Source organism: Poecilia reticulata, linkage group LG23 (assembly GCF_000633615.1).
Source record: "Poecilia reticulata strain Guanapo linkage group LG23, Guppy_female_1.0+MT, whole genome shotgun sequence".
NCBI classification, from domain to species: domain Eukaryota; kingdom Metazoa; phylum Chordata; class Actinopteri; order Cyprinodontiformes; family Poeciliidae; genus Poecilia; species Poecilia reticulata.
Window position 1 is genome coordinate 17601992 of NC_024353.1, and position 18959 is coordinate 17620950.

Genomic DNA, 18959 nt, shown 5'->3' on the forward strand with positions numbered 1-18959 from the left:
GCTTTTAACATGTCCTTAGAGAACATGTTCAACTAACATGTTTAGTTGAACATGTTAGGCTAAATGTTGTGATTTTAATATTAACAAAAAAAAATATGTTCGTGATAATTGTTTTGAAGTAATTAAGAGTTTTTACAAAGCTTTTGCGACATTGGACATCGCCATTTTTTCACCTGTGCAATGCATGCTGGGCTGATGAAGCATTTGGGTTCATTCTGTACTGGAATCTAAAGAGTTAACACCGACTGTTTTTTTTATTTATTTGTTTTTTTATACAGTTATATGACTATTATCATATTGCACATATAAAACAAACTGTTCAAATTCCTAAAAAAAAAAATAATTTGTTAGTTATAAAAATGAACTAAACAAAGAGACAAGCAGACTCCACTCACATTAAGGTAACATGACAAAAAAAATTAGTAAATAAGATAAAATAACCACCACTTTTTCAAATATGTGTAAAACAAAAGATAGAAAAAGGCTGGAGAGGGGAACCTCCAGGAATGAATAAGTAATCAAAAAATGTTACTAGAAATGCATTACGAGTAAATTAAAAAAAGTATAATGGCACCTAGTCTGGTTCAGAGGGAAAGTGAGTTCGTCTAGCCAGCACTACTAGTGGTGACCCAGTGTGTAAATTGCTCAGAAGAGTTTAAGAAGGTAAAGAATATCTCTAAGCCAGTGGAAGAAGGACTGTGGTTGAGGAATTTTCTATGTGAGTAATAATACTCTCCTAGAAATAATGGTCATAAAAGCTAGAGAATTTCCCTGAGATAGAGTTAAGGGGTAATTCCACAAAAGACCCCAAACAAGGCATTTAGATGGTTTGGGTCAATTTTCCTCCCAACCACATTAGATACAGCAGAAAATATCTCCATCCTAAAGGTACTGAGCCGGGGGCACAGCCAGAACAGATGGATGAGATTTGCAGGGGACTTTTCAGGTCTCATACTGAATTGATGGATAAAGTTACATGCTGCAGCTTTAAGGTAAACTCACAGTGGAAGAGCAAATAATTTAAGGTTGATGATAATGCAGATACCATTATTATCAGCATATTCTTTCGACAGATCAGGTTTGTCAAAGTCTCATTTGCTTTCTCAACACTGTTTTCATATTAATTCATAAAATATTAAGCAGCAGATGTCACATAAATCCATTCTAAACATGAGTTGTTTTTAAAATGTATAGACTCAGAAATTACAAATGCCTTTAATCAACAGTCCAGGGATCCACTTACTGTATTTGAAGCAGACTGAACCTCTGGAATGCAGCGCCACACAGTTCTTTGTAATGAATGAATGAGACGGATCGTGGATAAGACGGCAGTGCTATGAGGAGAAGTAAATATATTAAATGATGGCTTTAGTGTCCTGAGCATATCAAAACGTTTAATAAAAACATTCCTGATGTGTTTCTTTGGATGGTCACATTTCTCATGTTCTAAGAAAAGTTGAAATTGCAAATCAGTTATTCTTGCTAATTTTGAATTATTTACAACTACGCAGTCTCTGTTGTAATGAGTGTTGGCATTATTTCAGTAACTCTTGAAAAAGTGTTTTAAATTTATAAAGACCCAAGAGCTTCAGCTTCATCACGTCCCTACCTCTAATCAGCACAGGGTCGCTGCATTGGCTTCTTTCCATCACATTTGATATAATCTATCCTTCCAGATTAACCTTTGTGACTTTAATCAGAGGGTTTTAATTGACATCAAAAGGACAGAAATTGTTGCTTAGGTGTACTGTTGAAGAAAAACATGATCTCACCAAAAGGCAATTGTACCTGTTTTGTAAGTTTTAATTAAATTTAAGTGCAGTTTAAAGATTATTCAACCTTTTGCCACACACTCTTTTTTTGTATGTCCTGGAGGTCATTTCTATGCATATATTAATGGCTTACCTAACCTCTCCTCTTCTCATTCACAAGGATTTCCAGATTAGGTTTGGGCCTTGAGTATGACAAATTTTTAATCTGCTACAAGGTACAGAAAAGAGAAAATGTTTTAGTGTATAGATAAAATTCTGACAAAAAGAGATGGATATTAGCACCTTTAAAAAATTTGACTTGAATTTAAAGCATAGAAATAGATAAGAGATCATATAAAGCCAAAGTAAAACAAAATTAACCAAATAAAGTAAGTTGAAGTTGTTAAAACTCAACTCTCAGTGATAAATGTGCTCTTGTAACAAAGACTCGTTTTCCAATCAGACAGAAGCACAAGACACTTTCTCTAAACTTAAGTGAGTTCATCTTTCTATTCAATGGCATCACAGTAACCAAGACAACAACATTCAGAAAGTCAGAATCAGGATGCAGATCTTTAATACCGTGTTTCCCCGAAAGTAAGACAGTGTCTTACTTTCTTTTTATCCCCAAAAGCCCCACTATGTCTTACTTTCGGGGTATGTCTTATATTGGAAAAAGTTGTCGAAATTTTTGTTTTAAAACACATCCCTAAAACAGTGGGTTTTATTTCTCAAATTACTTGAAATAAATATGGTTTTTACACCTTTATTGACACAAACTTTTTTTTAGTCCGTGACTGTTGTAAATGTTCTCCGCAAATGATTTGAAATTCTCTGCTTTGTCTTTTGATACCATAGTAGCTTAAAAGCATTACAAAACACAGGCCCATTATGTAGAACATTTTATATCATGCTTAACTTTCTAGTCTGTTAATGTAGGAGGGAATGCMTTTTAATTTATGAGCCTGAAAATATTGGCATCCGTCTTGCTGATATTAAACTTATAGCATTAGCTCAGAGAACAAATGTCATTACGTAGAAAATGTGAAATCCTTTCGGCTCTTTATTTCCCCCAATTAGCACAGGGATGCATTTTTTGGCAATATGGATTTTGAGCCTGCCAAAATATGCATGCCTTCTCTATTTTCCTCAAATATTATTATAGTGATTTAAAACTTATACCAGCAGTTCATGGAACTACTCTGATTATGTAGAAAAAGTTATTTCTCTCTTAACTCTTTATTTCTCCAAGTTGGCACAGGGATGCATTTTTTGGCAATATGGATTTTGAGCCTGCCAAAATATGCATCCCCTCTCTATTCTCCTCAAATATTATCCTACTGATTTAAAATTTATACCAGCAGTTCATGGAACTATTCTGGTTATGTAGAAAAAGGCATTTCTTTATTATCACTATTGCAAAGATACTGAAGGAAGTAAATTTGATATGCAACCTTGCTAAATGTATAGCATGTACAAATAATTTTTAATTTGGTCTTACATAAATATGACATCACTTTTTAAATTCAACAATTTAAAAAGCGGCAGAGTTTTACCCTTCACGACGATACGTAAAGGGCAAAACTCGCTACATTTACCTCGTTATGTGCGCGAGGTGAAGGAGCGTAAGGCGCACTGAAGTGTATGGGAAAACATCATCGGTGCGCCGCCCCCTTCAGACGGGGTTTTGGCGCCCCCTCTGGTGCTGCGTCCCTATGCGTTGCATATCCTGCATACCCACTTTTTGCGCCACTGGATGCATATCATGGCAGGCTGGAAATGCATATTGCCCAAAAACGCATCCCTGTGCTAACTTTGAGAAATAAAGAGTTAAGAGTGAAGTAACTTTTTCTACATAAGCAGAGTAGTTCCAAGAACTGCTGGTATAAGTTTTATATCAATAGGATAATATTTGAGAAGTTGTTGCAAATGCAACTTGAAGACCTTAAAGTCTAAAAAGGTTTTAGTTTGAACAGAACTTCTTACTCAAAATAGGAACAGGAGGCTTTCTGTAGCAACAGTAAAAAGAGCTTGGCATTTTCTTTGCTTTTCGTTTTGTTTGATGTGCTTATGTCCCTCCGCAGTCACTGCTTGTTGAGAATGGGCGACATGTGTTGCCTGAAACACTCTGGGGCTGCAGGACCGCCACATATTTGGCTTTCACTTCCATTCTGCAGGCATGTGAGAGGATGATAACAGAAACCCTGCTGTGAGACACACATCGAGGTGCAGTATCGGCCCCTCTCAGCCTAACAATCTTTGCCAAACACTGGTTTGGTCTGGTTTCACAGTTATCTGGTCTTAAACCAATATACTGACACACACACACAGAGCCAGTGTGTGGTAACAAAGACGAAAACAAAGGAACACAAAAATCCTCATGCTTAGTTTGGTATTGTGACATGAGAGAGGTTAAAACAGCTGCATCCTAACTATTTATGCATCACTAGATTTTCTATGCTCAACATATCCTGCTCAGTGTGACGGGGTGGGGGGGTATAGTTTCATATATCTCTGGCTGACGCAGAGATATATGAAACTAGCAACCTGAAATGCCTTGTCTCTCCAATGTACCTCTTTCAAGGTTTTGGGTGTTTGTAAATAAATAATAAGGTTTTGACACAAGAAAACCAGTAAAACCCTAATCCTAAAAAAAATTACATATTTGATCGGGAAACTGAAGTAGATGAACACTCATGTAAGGTCACTAACATGAGGCAGCATAGCAGAAGGAAGATAGCCCAACAACATTACGCTAAAACAATAGCAATGTTGAGAACTGCAGCCAGAATATTGAAAAAAAAATTAAGACAGACTAAGACTGATTATGAAGATGTTAACACTATCTGACATATGAGGGAGTTGATGTTGGAATGATATGTTAATAAAATCAGTATTGTTGAAACTCCTGGAGCAGCAGCCATTTTACAGTTTGCTCCTGAACTCTGTCAGTGAATGTCTGTTGACCTTCTTTGTTAATATAAGAAGACCCTGATGAAGCCATTGGAGTCAAATTAAATTCTATTAAATTCAATTTATATTTATTGCACCAATTTACAACACATCATCTCAAGGCACTTTATAGTAAAGTTAATTCAATCCAGTCATACATCCAAGCAATGCAGTCAAGTTTAATTGACCCAATTATCTTTACCCAAACTCCTCCAAACCCTACAGATGTCCCTTCTTATTTATTCCTGTTCATATCTGTGTGGTGATAAAAAACATAACTCAGAGAAAATCTTTAAGCATAATTCATACCTCCTGATCCTGCTGCCCAGGTGACATGATTTTCATCATCTGAACTCGTCTACTAGCTCGATGTCTCTGTGAATGGGGCAGCTTCAGCCAGGCCTTCATTAGTATCTCTGGTTAATGAAGCAAAATGCCGATAAGGTTCAGGAACAAATTAGCTAAAAACACGTCTCAACCTGGGAGAGGGACTGACTGGACCTGCTGCACCATGCAGTGCAGACGGGGCAGGACAGAATGTAGAAAACAGTATGTTAAAATCCTGATTGGTTGGTGTCAGTCCTGCTTACAGCTGTTTATATTGATGGTATTGGCGGAGTTATGAGGCCTGAGCTGAGCCACTCAATGACTTCTGAATTAGTGGGCAGCGTAGTGGAACAGTGAGACTCTGTTTTACACCCACCCACTGCTATCCAGCTGCTCTGTTACCTGCCAGGTCTCTGCAGTGAACGGTGCTGACCGAGATCTTTAGCTCGGACTTGAAAATAAAATACTATGACAGAAGTTTTCCCTATCCAATAATCCACAGTAAGATAAACATCTGCACTTTTGCACGAGAGTACTTGTGCATCTCACACCATAGTAATTCTGGTATGTGCTCATCTTCTTTCTACTATTGTTAACTGGGCCTTCCCTAACAGGGAGTCCTCACTTTAAGTCATTTGCGAAATCAGCATTTTCAAACCAGTGAGTGACAGCAGCATGATTGATGAAAATAGTCATTTGACAGGTTGCACTGAGGTGATGAGAGGTCCCAGTTCTGAATATAACATGTGGAATAACAGGGTTACCTGTGTCACTGTTAGAACCTTCCTGTTGGCTTGGTTTTTCTTTTGAAGGTGTTTTTTGTTTATTTGTTTTTTTCTTAAAGTGTCAGTTGTTTTGAAAATTTTGAGTTTGCACATGGGCACATTCTCTGATTTCATAAAGTCAGTCAAGCAATTAGCAATCCATCTGTAGAGCAAAACTGCTCTGGTGCATGTAGGCAAGCCTTTTAAAAAGGTTTTTTAAAAACCTTTTTAAAAGGTTTTTAAAAAGCCCATAAATGTAACTGTTTTTGTTTTTTGCATTGTGTTTTTGATTTCTACATAAAGAAGCCTTTGAACATCTTGGTAGCAAAGATGAAACACTGCAAGGAATGTGACAAGATCAAAAAAATTAATTTCTTGTGATTTTCTGCTAATTTTACACTTTACAAGTCACTAAAGTAAACATACTCAGTGTCAATTCCTCAGACACAGAATATATTTGTCTAATCAACTAAAATCTACTTTTTTGATCATGTTATCATGTTATATTATTCCCTTATCAATAACTTAGGTGAAGTGTTGCTTTGATTCTCCCTAGTGTTGTAGTACTCAAGACCACTTTTTGATGGTCTTGGTCTTGTCTTGGTCTCGGGCATTGAGGGATTTTATTTGTGACCGATCGAGCCCACAACTGTGGAAATATCACCAAATTTCCAGCATATTGTCCAGTTTATTTGTTAACGTCCTTGTTTTCACTGGATGCAAAACGTACCGATTAAAATCCAAGCAATAACGTGATTTACTAATTACGCGTTTCTGCTGTCACCCGTCGCCTCCCCCTTTCACTCGCACGCTGTGCTCCAAGACATAGTTTTCTCTGAGCGGCGGAAGACGTCTGTTTAATCATCAGTAATGGAAACCCGCTACATAGAAATATAAGAAAGGGGTGGGCACATATTTGCGCTGTTTTTGGGACTGTTTTCTGGTTTCACCCTTTTGGATTAAAATCTTGAATAAGGGACAAAAACTAGCTAACTAGAAGTAGCCATAAACAGGTTGGGGAAAAACCTTCTAACTGATATTTAAGTGAAACATTTTACTGCTGTGCTGCCTTTGTGTGTATATTCTCACGAGTGAGTTTCACTAAAACATTGATAGGAAAAATAATTGATGTACTTCCCTATATTATTATCACCTTCTTCTCATAATGGATCCCATAATTCCTGGATTGGTGTTTGGGTGTAGATGAGGGCTGGTAGATCTGGCAGCCTCATAAGTGAAGGCAGAAAAATCGTATCCCAGTGACAATTCCCAGGTCATGTCTGTGGTAATTGAAATAACTTTGACTCTTGAGTTGTTTAATCATGGACAATCTCATGAATGGTGGAGAGGGACTAATTACATCTGCCCCTCCCCCCTCCACAACCTCCCTTAACAACATGACTATCTGGTCTTAGATCAAATTCTAATGTAATGCTGCTCCTATCTGTTCTGCTATATTGCTTCTGGATCTTTTTACAGATGGACAGGCTAAGCCTTCTCTACTTTCCATGTAGAACACCAGCATTGTTCCAAGCATGGTTAATAACACAATAGTTCCATTAAAAAAGCAGATGAGAGATGTGACAAATCATTTGTCTGTTATTAACCCTGAGTCTGTAATTATGCAAATTGCCATAGATTTTCCCTTGATGCTTTAAAGTGTGATCTGGGGCTTGTTCTCTGCGTGCCGGGCAGACGGGAGAATGGTCATGCATTACTGAACTTGCCACATTCATCATGTTGACTGATGGCACAGGGAGTCAGTCCCTGGGTCCTGGTGGTTAATGTAGTGGGTAATTAACTGTCATTTGCCTAGTAATAGGACGATGATCAATGGTTTGTGAGGAAACAAATTCTAATACAGAAGCTGATGAATGCATGCCGAGGCTGGAGCAATTTATGTGGCAGGAAAGACAGGAGGTGAGGGCTGGGCAAAAGAAACGGATCACGCAGCTTCCAGCAGACCTTCTTCTTTCTCCAGCTTCTGCTTCTGTCTGAGCAGTTCACACATAAGTCTTCACTGATTGGCCCTTTTTGTTAAAGATTGTCCAATAATCTGTATTTGTTTCTTATTTTGCTAAATCACAATGATTAAGATGTATTCTGTTTTCAAATCACCATGCTAAAGGTAAATAAATGCAGATTGTGATGCAGCACGCAAGACATAGAAGCATGGGCAGCCGTGGTTCACTGGGAAGAGAAGGCATCTGGTAATGTGAAGTTTGTGGGTTTGATTCCAGCTTCCCTGTATGAGCAAGACACAAAACCTTGAGTGGCTTTCTGAGTGAGTTTGGTGAATGTGCTTCCAAATCTAAAAGAGCGTTGAACTGTAAGTAGGTATGAATAGAAAATGGCCCAGAAGGCATTGTACATTACAGCTTAATTTGCCACTGGTGAGTGCCGCTACAGAAACCCTTAAATATATCTCAGCTTTGTCAAGCTGTTTTGTCAATTACAGAAGAGATTTGAACTATGAGGAGTCACCACTTCTCCTTTCTGCTTGGAAAGTCCTAAACTGTGGATGTTACTAAGCAACACACTGCAGAGTCCCTCAGTACGGATCTAGGGGAAGCCAGGGTAAGTTGGGCCACCTGTGGTCCAACTTACCTGAACTGAATGGCTGAATGACCTCCTATTTTATTTTATTTTACATTTGATATAAAAGTTAAATAATATAACTGGCCAGTTGTAGAGTTGTGGCCAGTTGTAAATAAATTTACAACTGGCCACCTCTTGTTCTCAGAGTTTTTTGCATTTATATATTGAATAAAAATCTATAATTTATGCAAGTACATAAGTTACATTTTTACCTGTTAATTTTACCATTGAATTATTGAACTACTTTTGCCATCCACCCGTGTCTGAATATTTGTCCCATATTGTATTGAGTTTTGCTAACAATGATAATTGTGTCTGGATTTCTGAAGATAAAATCCATCTCCTCTCCAGCCTCTAGGTTACATCCTCTCTGGAGGTTAATAACCAGGCCTGACTATCCCACATCCTGAGATCATTTATCAACTGGTGTTCTCTACAGGCTCTCAGAGCTGCATGCAGTTTTGTCATTTTAACACAGGCTGTGAAAAGAGCCTCAAGAACTTTGCTTAATAACTTATTTTGCTTTATGATTTTGTTATGTTATTTCTGCCACTGGCTGCTGGATCCAGGTTGCTGTTTAGTAACAGGCCCCAGTAGTCAGTGAATGTTCACAATGTGCATGAAGCAGTGAAAGCAATGTTCCATCTTCTTCTATGATGCCAGCTGTAGCTCACACACTCAAAGAATACTACTACTACTACTAATAATAATAATAATAATAATAATAATAGGATTCCATTTGGTGTGTTGTGGTCTGTGAATAAAAATCATGTTTAATTGGGGCCTAAAACATAAGACAATTTCAAATGATGTAAGATATTCTTAATTGTTTCCTACTAAAGTCTTGATGTATGCCAGTTTTGAGTGGTGCATTTATTGTTTTGAAATAAATAAAAAAGACACTTTTGAAAATGTGTTTTTACAGCTATTATTATGAAGAAAATATGAACTGTGGGAAAACACTGTTGAATTTTTTTGGAAGGAATGCTTCAGCATCAATTAACACAAGCTACGGTTGATTGTTTTTAATCTAGAAGTTACCAGAAAATCACCTGGTTAAACATTAAGTTACAGTACATCTGGACATATTCACACTTTTCCTCATTTTATTATGTTGCAGCCTTATTCAAAATACCATCCATCCATCCATCCATCCATCATGTGAACACATTTATCCTTGCAAGTTGTGAGGAGAGCTCGTGCATATCTCCAGTGGTCTATTCCAAATTGTATTAAATGAATCTCTTTCCTTAAAATTCTACTCTTAAATACTCCATTGTGACAGTGTGGATTTTTTTGAGTGTTTTGCAAATTTATTGAAAATAGAAAATCAAAAAGTCACATTTATGAACATATTCTTAGTCTTTGCTTAATACTGTGTTGATCTCCCTTTGGCAGCTTTTTGAATCTGATGCCAGCAGCTCAGCTCACCTCTGTTTAAGCAGTTTGGTCCGTTCTCCTCTGCAGTTCTTCTGAAGCTCCATCAGGTTGGATGGTCGACGTCTTCAGATCTCTTCAGAGATTTTCAGTCAGATCCCAGTCTGGACTTTGGCTTGGCCTTCCAGGATGACCACAGAGAGGTTCTGACGCCTCTCCTTTGGGTTGTTCTGCTGAACAAATGAAGCGTCATTCCAGTCTGAGGTCAAGACGCTCTGCAGCAGGTTTTCATTCAGGAAGTCTCCATTGCTGCATTCAACTTTTTATCCATTCTGACTAACACTTCCTGCTGCTCTGTAAATTGTGGGGCCTTATAGAGACAGGTGTGAATCTTTACAGGTTAAGTTGAATCAACTGAATTTACCGCAGATGGATTCCATTTAAACTGTAGGAACATCTCAGGGATGATCAGTGAAAACGGCTCAATTTAAGTAAAGTCTGTGAATATTTATATAAATGTGATTTCTTCTGTTTTCTGCTTTTAGTAAATTTCCAAAAGACTGAAAATGTATTTTTTTTTCATATTGTCATGATGGATCATTTGTAAGTAGAAATGTGAGGAAAGAAATTCATTCATTACAATTTGGAAAAAGGCTGTTGCAAAACAAAATGTGAAAAAAGTGAAGCGCTATGCACATGTTCCAGATGTATGTTGAATGATTATTCAAGAAGATAACCACTTAATCATTACAAGTGATTGTTTAATTAATTCTAATTGATCTTGTGATGAATTCAGTTTTTTTTCCACATGATTAGTCAGCTTTGAAACTTATCTGATAATGCTCTTTCCGTCTTGGAATAATTAAGACATTTCTAATGTTTTCTGTATTTTGTATTGTTTTGGATTAAATCATATCTTGTTTGTCTTTGTGGTTCAGGTTATTTGGTGTAACAGGAAACTGCGCAGCCTGCAGCAAGCTGATTCCAGCCTTCGAGATGGTGATGAGGGCAAAAGAAAATGTCTATCACCTGGACTGCTTTGCATGCCAGCTCTGCAATCAAAGGTAAGTTGCACCATGGAGTGTGTTCCTCCCACCCATCCTCACATGCTGATGGGGACCAGGAAGAACTTGGGCACCAATGAACAAACCAGGAGGACAGATCGAATTCAATTCATTCAGTTGTTTTTTCTATTACCAGATATTCTCTCCACAATGACAACATCTGATAACAAATTATTTAAATTACATTTGAACTGTTCATTCTTACAGTTCTTATTTGCTCGCAGTGTATAGAAGGACAGGAAGCATGAAACATGTATTTTATTTCTAAATCAACATCTGTGATGTCATCAGTGAGGGCTGGATTGTGTTGATGGATCTTCATAGGCTCTCAGCCAAAAGTCTAAGAGTTGCGTCTGGAAGTTGTGTGTCTGTTTCGGATCATTTAAGGCTGATTTCTAGAAATATTATTGCCAGAAATATACTGATATTAATGAATCTAAGGTGTTGAACCAGGATTATAGAGAGAAAAGGTTTGTTTAATGGAAGGCCATAATTTAGAAACAAGACATTCACTATTTAATATTCTTGATTTGATGTGGTTTATTTATTTGAAAGGGGAAAAAGGGTCAGCGTCATTTAATAAAATCTGTGATAGTTCATGACTTTAAAAAGCCAGAATTAGCCAAAAAGCTATTTTTTTGGTAACATTTTATTTGAAGGGGTGTCCATAAGACTGACATGACACTGTCATAAACATGACATAACACCTGTCATGAACATGAAGAAGTCTTTATGAATGTTTATGACAGTTGTCATGAAGTGTCATTCGGTAAATAATAACACTTTTAATGCAAAGTTACTCCAAAAGTTGCATTAAAAGTCCATTAAAAGTGCCAACTTTGCATGATTTTGTAAATTATGACAATTTAATGCAAAGTTGGCATTTTAATGGACTCTTAATGCAACTTTTAGAACAACTTTGCATTAAAAGTGTCATTATTTACCAAATGGCACTTCATGACAACTGTCATAAACATTCACAAAGACTTCTTTATGTTCATGACAGATGTTATGTCATGTTTATGACAGTGTCATGTCAGTCTTATGCTAGGGTTGCCACCTTTCAGAAATTAAAATAAGGAACCAGTTGATATATGTATATACGTATATGTATAATATATGTAATATAATATATGTAAAGCGGAGGGGGCTGTGGCGGCAGCGTGTCGGTTAGTGTGTGTTACCCAGAAAGCAGTTGGGCACAATATCGCAACACCAACACCGTGAGTCAAACAATGACCGGGGCAGCCTACTATATAAAATACTTGGGGACCACTTCTTTATTATTACACATATACATTTGTAGAATAGGGAAAAAATCGCATCCCGTATTGGTTCAATACGGGACGCTACATTTAACAGCCAATTACGGGACGGTTCCGTATTTTATGGGACGGATGGCAACCCTATCTTATGCACACCCCTTCAAATAAAGTGTTACCTATTTTTTTTTACCTCTGTTCCCCAGGTAGTGATTTTATAAAAACAATACAAGTGTGTAAGACACACATTTGGTAAGGACAAATGTTGGACTTAACAGAACCTGACACATCAAGAAGACACAAAATTATTACTACAAAGAAAACAGAAACAATAGAATATAAACAATATATGACAGACACAATTTCTTTAGTGGTGACAGGTGTATGAATGAACATGTCAGTTTTTCAAATGTGTAATGGAAACCTTATGTTGTTAATTATCTGATTTCATCAACTCTTCTTCCACCAGTCAAGCATTAAGAATGTTAACATTTATTAGCAGTTAAAGCTATCAGGCTTCCCTCTGCTGGCCCCTTTGGACAAAACATTTTCAGATAAGCCAGCTTCAAAGAGAAGAGAGAAGGAAAAGCTTCAACAGTTGTTTCATTTCTTGTGCAGAAGAGACCCAATTTTCAATTCATTTTCCCCACTTTGTCCATAACATTAGGAAGGATGACTCATATTTGTAAAAATATAATGTACAGTGGACCTATGTCTTACTTTATTATATCTGTTACTTTTGTTTTTAAATTCTCCAGAATCTGAGCATTCTCTATCTAAGCATTAAAAGTTGAACTCCTGCATTCTTACATTCAAACATAGACGGCATATTGAGGCGATAGAGGACAGGGTGGAGGCAGCAGATCCTCATATCTGCTGCCTCCAGTTAGCCACAGATCAGCCCTGGGAACAGCTAATCGATGAAGCTGTCGCCCAGCCTCATCATCCAGCCCTGAAGAACCGGAGGCCCCGGAAGAGCTGGAGGGTCAAGGTCAGTGTAGATGGCGGCACAGGAAACCCAGCTGGGTGACAGCAGAAGGGAAAGGTCAGTGTTGATGACGGGAAAACCTCACATCGGACAACTTGGATCCTCACACTAATTCTGTTGAACACAACATGTGCTGTTTGTCAGGAATTAGGAATGCTGGGGGTTTAAAAGAAGAAAAGGTAAACAACAGCTAGTAACATTAAAAAAGAATATATTTTAAACTGTGACATATGTACAGTGCAGTCTAAGATTTTAAAGCCTGTCATTGACATTCAGCTGTTAAACACTTCATAGTTGGGATGATGTTGTCCATACACTAGTTGAAAGTCTTGTGGGGGGAAATATTGATTGCCAAACAGTGTCAGGTAAAAATCACTGTCAGGTTTATTAATACCATGCACATAATATGAGAGTCAGAAGATGAAAGCTTTTGATAAAGAAGGCACCACATCAAGATACAAATAATAAATGGATGGACAACAAAAACACTCTACTTCTACCTATTAGACTAAAAATGGTCTGGTCAACACTCTTTTGGTTCTCAAACTTATTTTACTTATCTGGAAACTAAGCATTGCTTCGTCTTATAACAACTGGGTGAGAAGTTTTCTACTGGAAAAACTTTAGCTTTCACAGCTGTGTGAAGATGACACTCATCGGCTCTGCCCACAAATTTATGGAGACCTGGAAACAATTTCTGTCTTTGGTAGGCGCTATCACTTTGCTCCTTAATACAGAGGAAAACTATAATAATAAATGTAATTTGTACCGCACTTTTCATTAGAAAAAATCTCAAAGTGCTACACAGTTCAACTAAAATCGTAGATAAAATCAACATAAAAATCATGTGGAGGCACAGTGGGCTTGCTTAAATAAAAAAGTCTTTAAGCCTCTTTTGAAGTCATCCAGTGGTTGCGGAGCTCTCAAATAATCCGGAAGAGAGTTCCAGAGACGGGGGGCAGCCACAGCGAATGCCCGATCTCCCATGGTCCTTAATCTGGATCGAGGAAGGTGGAGGAAGTTACAGTCTTGTGATCGTAGAGATCTGGTGGATGAATGTGGAATGAGAAGGTCCTTCAGATAATCCGGTGAAGTTCTGTTTAAACATTGATGGGTAATGAGAGCAATTTTGTACTGAATTCTGTAGGTGACAGGAAGCCAGTGAAGATCATGCAGAGTCGGTGTAATATGGGCAGATTTCCGGACTCTCAATAGAATCCTGGCTGCGCTGTTTTGAATGTATTGAAGCTTCTGAAGATGTTTTTTATGGATTCCAATGAACAGAGTTGCAGTAGTCGAGCCTGGAGGAGACAAAGGCATGGACCAGAGTCTTGGCACCAGAGAAAGAGAGAGATGGGCGAATTTTGGAGATATTACGAAGATGAACGAAACAGGTTTTAAATAGATGCTTGATATGATTTTCAAATGTAAGATGAGAATCCATTCTAACTCCAAGATTTGTAACTGTAGTGGAAAGGGGGATGTCTTGTCCAGAAAAGAAAATAGTCGTCAAAGTTGAAGATTGAACTTGGTGAGGTGTTCCGACTAACGTGGCCTCAGTTTTGGAGCAGTTTAACTGAAGAAAGTTCTGATTCATCCACGTCCTTATCTCTTCCAGGCAGGTGGTGAAGGCAGTGATTGAAAATGGTGATGATGATGCTCCAGTTCTAATGTAAAGTTGTATATCGTCGGCATAGCAGTGGAAGGAGATGTTGTGCTGATTAATGATTTGACCCAAAGGCAGCATGTAGAGGGAAAATAGCAGGGGCCCCAGGACTGACCCTTGTGGGACACCATAGGAGACAGAGACAGCCTGGGACTTGATCTTGCCAAGGCTAACACATTCCAGCCGATTGGAGAGGAAAGATTTAAACCAGTCCAGAACAGTGTCACAGAGACCGACCTCCACATGAAGACGGTGTAGGAGGATATTATGGTCCACAGTGTCAAAGGCTKCAGTAAGATCWAGGAGGACAAGGARAGAAGTAGAACCAGTATCAGCTGCCATGAGGACGTCGTTGGTAACTCTCAGCAAAGCGGTCTCAGTGCTGTGAGCAGAACGGAACCCAGACTGAAATTTTATACTCAAACTTATTTTACTTATCTGGAAACTAAGCATTGCTTCATTTTATAACAACTGGGTGAGAAGTTTTCTACTGGAAAAACTTAAGCTTTCACAGCTGTGTGAAGCTGACACTCATCGGCTCTGCCCACAAAATTATGGAGACCTGGAAACAACTTCTGTCTTTGGTAGGCGCTATCACTTTGCTCCTTAATACGGAGGAAAACTATATTATCTGTGGGCCCTTTTATCCTATTTATTTATTATTTATATTTCTTTAATTATTATAAATTTTCCGTAACTTTTAGCATTTGTTTATTTCTATTGAGTATTCCTTCCTTCATTTATTTACTGCTGATTTATTTTTCTTTTGTTATATCCTGTCTCTCTTGGAACATGTGTGGGTGTGTTGGTGTATGTAGTGTTAGTGTGTGTGTAGTTCCAGGGACTGGATCTCTAATTGTTAGTCTTGTGCTTGGACCCAGATCGTGGTGTGTTCAGGGTGGGTTGGGTTTATAGAGAAACCAGCTTCATTTTTTTCTCTCTGTATCTCTTATTTGCGATCATTGTGTTTTCATTGTCCTAATGATTAATAATGAATGTCAAATTCAATAAATTCAATAAAGTTGGGGAAAAAATGGTTTGGACCCTAGAATGTTCAGCAGACATTTTTATTTAAAGTTTTTAGCTCTAATATTTATCAGATTTCATCAGATTTTTGTGAAATCCTGAATGATAAAATTTTATGCACACAAAAACATGTTTTTTCTTCTTTTTTTTTTTTTTTTTTTTCCTCAAGAGGGCTTATAGAGAAAAATATTTCAGGGATGCATCAGAGGGATAAATGTATATCAGAGTTTTAAAGCCTTCATTATTTCCTGGAACTTCCTGTACACTGTAGGTTTGTGCAAACATTGACAAAGATGTCTAACCTTAAACTGAAAGGTCTTTACTATCACAATTAATTAAATAAAATTCATGATTTATGGACATTGCAAGAAAGAAAGAAATTCAACTCTTGTTCCCTCTGAAATAGAAGTGCTCAGTCGATCTGTGTAAACAGCAGAGAAATTCTCTGCCTTGCTCGGCTGCGAGCCTGACTACAACCAAAAATTTCCTGCAAGCTGGAATTAGAAGTGACGGTATGACTGACCTGCAGAGAGAAGTAAAAATGTCACATATGAAAGGTATCATAATGATACCAGTCATACACGATGATTACAATCAAGGTCACAAAAGTTGAGACTGAGTTAGCACCACAGTCTGACTAATGTAGCAGTAACTCAGGTTCACTGTGGAGCATTAATGATGGGACTCAAGCTTTGGTGATCATCTAAGTGCCACCTGTCCTCTGCTTCTTTGCAGGTTTTGTGTGGGAGACAAATTTTTCCTGAAGAACAACATGATTCTCTGCCAGACTGATTATGAGGAGGGGCTGATGAAGGAGAGCTATGCTCCACAAGTCCGCTGATCGTCCAATCAGAGGAGGAGGAAGAGCAGAAGTGAAATGAAGAGACTGAAGGAGAGCATGCAATCACACAACAAAATGCACTATTGCCTCCTGTCCAGGTTCTGTACCCAACATGTACATAAACTGGGACTCACTCTACTGTACAGAATGGCCATAAAGACAATGTGGCAAGAAAAAAAAAAAAAGCTGGTGTAAATTCACGTTTGTATATTTCATTATTTCTCTCTGACGGATGCTGGCTCTCTTTACCTGACAAAGAATAAACTAACTTTGCCCTGAGAGTGATCGCTAACCAAGTTCTGTTCCTGGTTCAAAGTTTACTGGTTTCATTGTACTCTGTAACAGACAGCATCCCGCCGGACTGCAGGATTCAAACACTTAAACTTGACACCAAGATTAGTTTATACAAACCTAAATCACAGCTATTTATTTTTAAAAACTTCACGACTAAACACTCTTTGTGGTTCATTCACTGTGATCCTTTAATAAGTTGACATAAGCTGACCTTATCATCCTGCTCCTGTCTCAGGCTGCTGTCTATAATCCTCCTGAGAAAGTTCAAGTCAAATTTTTACTAGCTGTCAAATATTGTTTTGGTAAGACTCTGAAAACATTAAATAGAATACCTACTAAAACTTTTCACTCCTTTGGATGTGTTACCCCTTTATTGTTCCTACAAATCGGTCATTATAAATAAAATAAATAAATCCTCCAATGTCAAAGTGAAAACTGATTTCTGCAAATAACATAACTAAAAACACCAGCAAATATACAGTGCAGGAGCACATATAGGCCCTGAGCAGATGTGGCTTGTTTCTAATTTACACTGCGTCCGGCTCGGCTCCACCCCGGCTCGGCCTCAGCAGTGAATACACACCCATCACAGGCAGTGACAGCAGTTACACTGCATTCAAAATGAAAACGGATTCGGAAGCCACAACAAGTCCAGTCGGTCTTCAGAAATCACACCACTCCAACAGGAAGTTGCGCTAGTACAACATCTGTATTTTCAAAATAATTCACAAAGACAGACTATTAGCCGTCTTTGTAATATCTTTGAAACAGCTATATTAATAAAAAAAAAATATTGGTATAGATGGAAATGTTTTGAATGCCTTTGGGATTCTCCTTCAGGGAAATTGTCATTTCTGTCTCCTTTGAGTCCACAGTGGATGCAAACACTGTAAAAATACTAAAAACATGCATTAACAAAATTTGTAAAAATCATGCAAAAAATTAAAAACACGTCATCACATCCATACTCTCAAAATATCAAAAACAGACTGCTCCTCTCACATCCGTTTACATGTGAAGAAGTTCAATTTAAAGGAAGCCATTGTTTTGTCATGCTTGGACATAAGAAAATTAAATCAAGAAGGGATATGACACTAGTGAGAGGGACACCAGGTTACCATGACTACGCTGACTGTTGGTTCTTCACCAGTCAGAGCTTTCTGGAAGTTCCAATAAGAAAGACACTACTGAAGAAAAGTCAGGGCTTGCCAAAGACATGGGGGAGACTGCATGGCCAAATGGAAGGAAGTTCACCACAAACACACTGTCCCCACTGTGACGCATGGTGGTGGCAGAATCATGCTGTGGGGATACTTCTTGGCAGCAGACTTGTCCTTGTAAAGGCCCAGTCAAAGCCCAGATGTGTCCCATAGAAAACTAGTGGCAGGTGTTTAAAAAGTTTGATCACCAAGCTGACAGCTGGAGCAGTTTATCTGGAAGAATGGAGAAGAAGTGCAGCCTGAGAGCGAACCACACAGAGAGCCAGCTGATAAATACACACAGAGGGTGGATATTAATGCAATCACTTCTTCTGTTGTCAGAAATCACTTTTCACTTTGACATTAAAAGTTTGTCAATTTGTAAAAGTAAAACATCTAAGAGGTGAATTCTTTTTACAGGCAGTAAAACATAATATTAAAGGCATCTGAAGAAAGGCTGAGTTTATTATCATTCATTTCAATAGTTTGTGATTTTTCATTTTCTCCTTTTTCATCAACGCCAGATTTAGTAACTGACTGGTAAAGAAACTTTTAACGTTTTAACAGTCAAATATGTTTACAGAACAGGGTAAAGCAAAGCATTGTGTTCATTAAATCTGTACAATTACCACTGCATCTATGCGTTTATGGCCTCTGGGTGTAGGAGTTAACCAGGGGCCTAATGCATAAAGCGTGCGTGCGCACAAAAAAGTCCCATATTTTATGCAAAAATCGGCATGTATAAAAATTAACTTTGCGTCAAGGTTTGCGTAAATATACGCACACTTTTTCGCTGGCGTGAAAATGTGCGGCAGCCAAGCAAACGTTTTCTGTGGACGATATAAAACCA

The 18959-nt window shown here is 37.9% G+C and overlaps 1 protein-coding gene across 2 annotated transcripts in view; it reads left to right on the plus strand.

The window, feature by feature from the left end:
• The window catches only part of lmo3 (LIM domain only 3), a 37654-nt gene extending 19089 nt beyond the window's left edge, over positions 1 to 18565 (plus strand). For both annotated transcript variants that reach the window (XM_008401543.2, XM_008401542.2), the window contains exons 3-4: positions 10708 to 10833; positions 16511 to 18565. In XM_008401543.2, the coding sequence (XP_008399765.1) occupies positions 10708 to 10833; positions 16511 to 16616 (232 nt within the window). In that variant the 3' untranslated portion in view covers positions 16617 to 18565. The remainder of the gene's footprint in view (positions 1 to 10707; positions 10834 to 16510) is intronic.
• Positions 18566 to 18959: the final 394 nt, after the last annotated feature.